This window comes from Sinocyclocheilus grahami, unplaced genomic scaffold (assembly GCF_001515645.1).
Source record: "Sinocyclocheilus grahami isolate Dianchi unplaced genomic scaffold, SAMN03320097.WGS_v1.1 scaffold107.1, whole genome shotgun sequence".
Lineage (NCBI taxonomy): Eukaryota > Metazoa > Chordata > Actinopteri > Cypriniformes > Cyprinidae > Sinocyclocheilus > Sinocyclocheilus grahami.
Genome location: NW_015505286.1, coordinates 676,790 through 680,808, shown reverse-complemented (window position 1 = coordinate 680,808; position 4,019 = coordinate 676,790). Strand labels below are relative to the sequence as shown.

The 4,019-nt window shown below is 35.2% G+C and overlaps 1 protein-coding gene across 2 annotated transcripts in view; it reads left to right on the top strand.

Annotated features, from left to right (window-relative positions):
• The window catches only part of LOC107588750 (solute carrier family 13 member 5-like), an 18,280-nt gene that overhangs the window by 1,812 nt on the left and 12,449 nt on the right, over positions 1-4,019 (top strand). For both annotated transcript variants that reach the window (XM_016276976.1, XM_016276977.1), the window contains exons 2-4: positions 2,861-2,989; positions 3,216-3,352; positions 3,430-3,617. In XM_016276976.1, the coding sequence (XP_016132462.1) occupies positions 2,861-2,989; positions 3,216-3,352; positions 3,430-3,617 (454 nt within the window). The remainder of the gene's footprint in view (positions 1-2,860; positions 2,990-3,215; positions 3,353-3,429; positions 3,618-4,019) is intronic.

Sequence of the window (4,019 nt, the reverse complement as noted above, 5' to 3'; positions counted from 1 at the left end):
GAATGTGCACGCTTTATTTGACGACTTGTGGACTGTTCAACTGCAACACCCACTGACTGCAATGATAGAGCTTGGAATAGCCAGGATAATTTTTTATATAACTCTGACTGGATTTGTCTGAAAGAATAAAGTCATACACCTAGGATGCCTCAAGGATGAGTAAAACACAAGCTAATTTTTATTTTTGGGTGAACTAACCCTTTAATATATATATATTTTTTAATTGCTAAAATGTAAAAAAAAAAAAGCATCTATTATAATATCCAATATCCATTTCTGATGTTGCCAATAATTAGAGATGCACTGAAAACTGTGTGGAGTTTGGGGAATTGGTGTAATGGGTGAACAGGTGTAGGGGGTTTGGGGAATGGGAGTCCGGGAGATGGCGCCCTCTGGAGGAGAGAGGGAGAACACCAGACGCCAGACCCTGACAAAGGGTGTCACAACTAAAAAAAGGTTGGGAAACACTGATCTAGATGATAGGCCACTGTTTGTTACATCATATAGCTGCTAACAATGTTACATAATTGCCATCAAGATAACAATTTGTAATGTGTTAAGATTTTTATGGCATTATTTTGACACAAATGTCTGAATGTCATCAGATATTTTATTTATTTATTTTTTTCCCATGTTGTGATTTAGAGTTTTTCTGAGTGACTATAACGAAAGGAATTTCCAAATATGATGATTCCATTGCGAGGGACCTCCGACACTCTTAAGAAAAAATATTCTAAACACTACCAGAAAAGGGTTCTTCAGCTTGTAACAATAGCAGAACCCTTTTTGGTGCTAAATAGAACCGCTTTTTATAGGGTTCCATGAAGAACCATTCTTTGAAATTGTTATATAGAACCTTAATCTGTCTTTTTCCGTAGCCGATCCTATGTATCCTATATAAAATGCTGTATTTTCACAATCTTCTATGATGCCTTTAAATCCATCATTATGTGTATTTTGGTGTGATTGAGTGGCAGTTTCTCTCTGCAGATGATGAAGTTGCAGGATGTGACAGCATCTGAAATGCACTATTGAGTTTATAGTTACAATGTGTCTCCTTCCATTTGTTTATGTAAAAACAATTGCTTATGCAGGCCAAAAGTAGTATGTGAGCATTTCACAGTGTTATGTTTATGCATAACCCCAAGTAACAATAATAATAATAAACAATAAACAATAATACATCTAACAACATGGACCATAAATTCAATAGTTACTTTGTGGAGATGGGGAAAGAAAGAGAGTTGGTTGCACTTACATGTTCTCTTAAATTAAAAAGAGAAAAATACATGATTGGTAGGAAACCAGTTACAGTTTGAAAGTTAAAAATTATGCACATTTTAAGAAAGAAATCATTTACCTTTTGAGAGTGTGTTGACAATCTGTGTAGCTGGATGGCTGAGCTTCAGAAAATCAGTACTGAGCCATCTTTTTTTAGCCTCTATTAGGGATTTACATTAAAACAACAACAACAACAACAATAGCACGTGAATTGGGTACTTTTTTATTGACGTGAATGTCAGTACTCTTAACAACAGTTATTTGATGAATACATTAATAAATGAAAATTGACATTGAACATGACTAAATACATAAAAGATGTAAAACATCATATTGGTGTGATTAAGTGTTTCTCTTTGCAGATGATAAGGTTGTGAGATGTGATGCATCTGAAATACACAATTGAGTTTAGAGTTGTCCATTTGTTTATGTAAAAACAATTATGTCTATGAAGGCTAAAAGCAAAACTGGACAGAATGTGAGCCCTTCACAGTGTAAAAAGAAAAAAGTGATATAAAGTCGTGGGATAGCTTTAATATTTTTGTATTTTTTTTTGTGATTGGGTATGTTTATGCATAATCCCAAGTAATACTTACATTACATTTACATTTAATCATTTAGCAGACGCTTTTATCCAAAGCGACTTACAAATGAGGGTAATAAAAGCAAACAAAACGACAAAAGAACATCAATATATAAGTGTTGTGACAAGTCCCGGTTACATGTAGCAAGGTTTTATATATATATATATATATATATATATATACTGTATATATATATAAATTAACAGAATAAAAAGTAGATAGAATATAAGTATCCTCAGTTTAACAGAGCTGCTCACACGTACATGTGACCAAAAAACTAAAAAGAGAAAAGAACATGTTTTTTTGGAAACCAGTTAAAATTTTAAAGTTAAATTTAAAACCATAGCATCCTGAAGAATGCTTTTATGCTGAAATGTTTTTTTTTGTGTTAGAGTTTAGGGTTCTTTACTCCTGCCTTTTTTTGTCTTTGTCTTTTTTTCAAATCTGTAACTTTCAAAACAACCTCATTACTGATTTTCTGGAGCTCAGCTACACAGACTGTCAACACACACTTAACAGGTAAATTATTTAATTCTCTAATTTAACAAATTAACACACCACACAAAAAGTTTAATCGAAATAAGGAATTTACTGGATTTTTAGTTCTAAGAAATGGAATTCACAGATAATTAATTCTGGGAAGTGAAGTGTTCTTCCATCGTGGTTCAGAAAATTGTATTTATTAAACATGATGTATGTATGTATGTGTCTATCTATCTGTCTGTCTATCTATCTATCTGTCTGTCTGTCTAATATTAATAATATAACATAAAATATGCTGCTTAATATTTTTGCAGAAACCGAACATTCATTGATGAATACAAAACTCAAAAGAACATTATTTGAATTATATATATTTTGTGACATTATAAATGTCTTTACTGTCCCTTTTTATCAGTTTAATCCTTGCTGAATAAAACAATTTATTTATTGACCCCAAACTTTTAAATGGTAATGTATATATTGATGTAACACACTCTGTTTTTCATCTGCAGGAGGCTGCATGTGCTTATGTCGTTGTACTGATGGCAGTGTACTGGTGTACCGAGGTGCTGCCACTGGCCGTCACTGCTCTCCTGCCAGCTGTGCTCTTTCCTGTCTTCAGAATCATGGAGTCCAAAGATGTAGGTTTTTTAGGTCCTATAAAAACCAAAGTAATCCTATTAGTATACCTGGCTTGACTTCCGTCAGTGTCCCCTGCTTTAAAACATGTTCATGGCATGTTGTGCTATTTATTTATTTATTATGTTGTCTTTTCTTTTTACTATACACCACTCATTTCAACTTTATGCATTCATTATGTGTGTAACTCAAACTTTGTATCTAAAATATCTGATGTCTGGATGACAGGTGTGTATGCAGTACCTGAAGGACACTAACATGCTGTTTCTGGGTGGACTGATGGTGGCTGTAGCTGTCGAGCACTGGAACCTACACAAGAGAATTGCACTCTGGGTATTGCTCATTGTAGGCGTACGTCCTGCTCTGTAAGCAGTGGAAATCTATTGGGAATCTTCTCATTGTTAACAGCAGTATCAGTAAGACTTCTTCTGCCTTTCTGCAGGCTGATGTTGGGCTTCATGGGCGTAACGGCCTTCCTCTCCATGTGGATCAGTAACACGGCTACAACAGCCATGATGGTGCCCATCGTTCAAGCTGTGCTCGAGCAGCTCAGCAACACAGCAGAACAAGAGCAGACCTCCACTCCAGAGACTGATGAGAAAAACACTGAGAAACAAACTGACATGCAGGGTGAGAAAAAGGGTCTGATGGAGGATACCTTTTACTGAATAGGGATAGTCTTAACATATCCTGAATATACAGTATATGATAATCCAGTTCAGACATAAATAACAAAAATTGTATGCACATTTAATCTGTGTAGCTGATTTATGGTTCAGTTTTATTTTAGTGTCACTGAGATACTATTAGGTTCCCTTTCAGTCAGTCACGTTCTACGTTATGTCAGTCGTGACTGACGAATTGGGATCTCGCCCGAGAGCCCAATCACCTTCGAGTGTTAACTAAACAAGCCAATGACAGTTGGCGTGCATGTTTCGCCACGCGCACCCTGCCCCGCAGCGCGGGTATAAAAGAGCAATTCTAAAAGAGCAATTCTAAAAGAGCAATTTCTAAAAGAGCTTCACGAGAAAT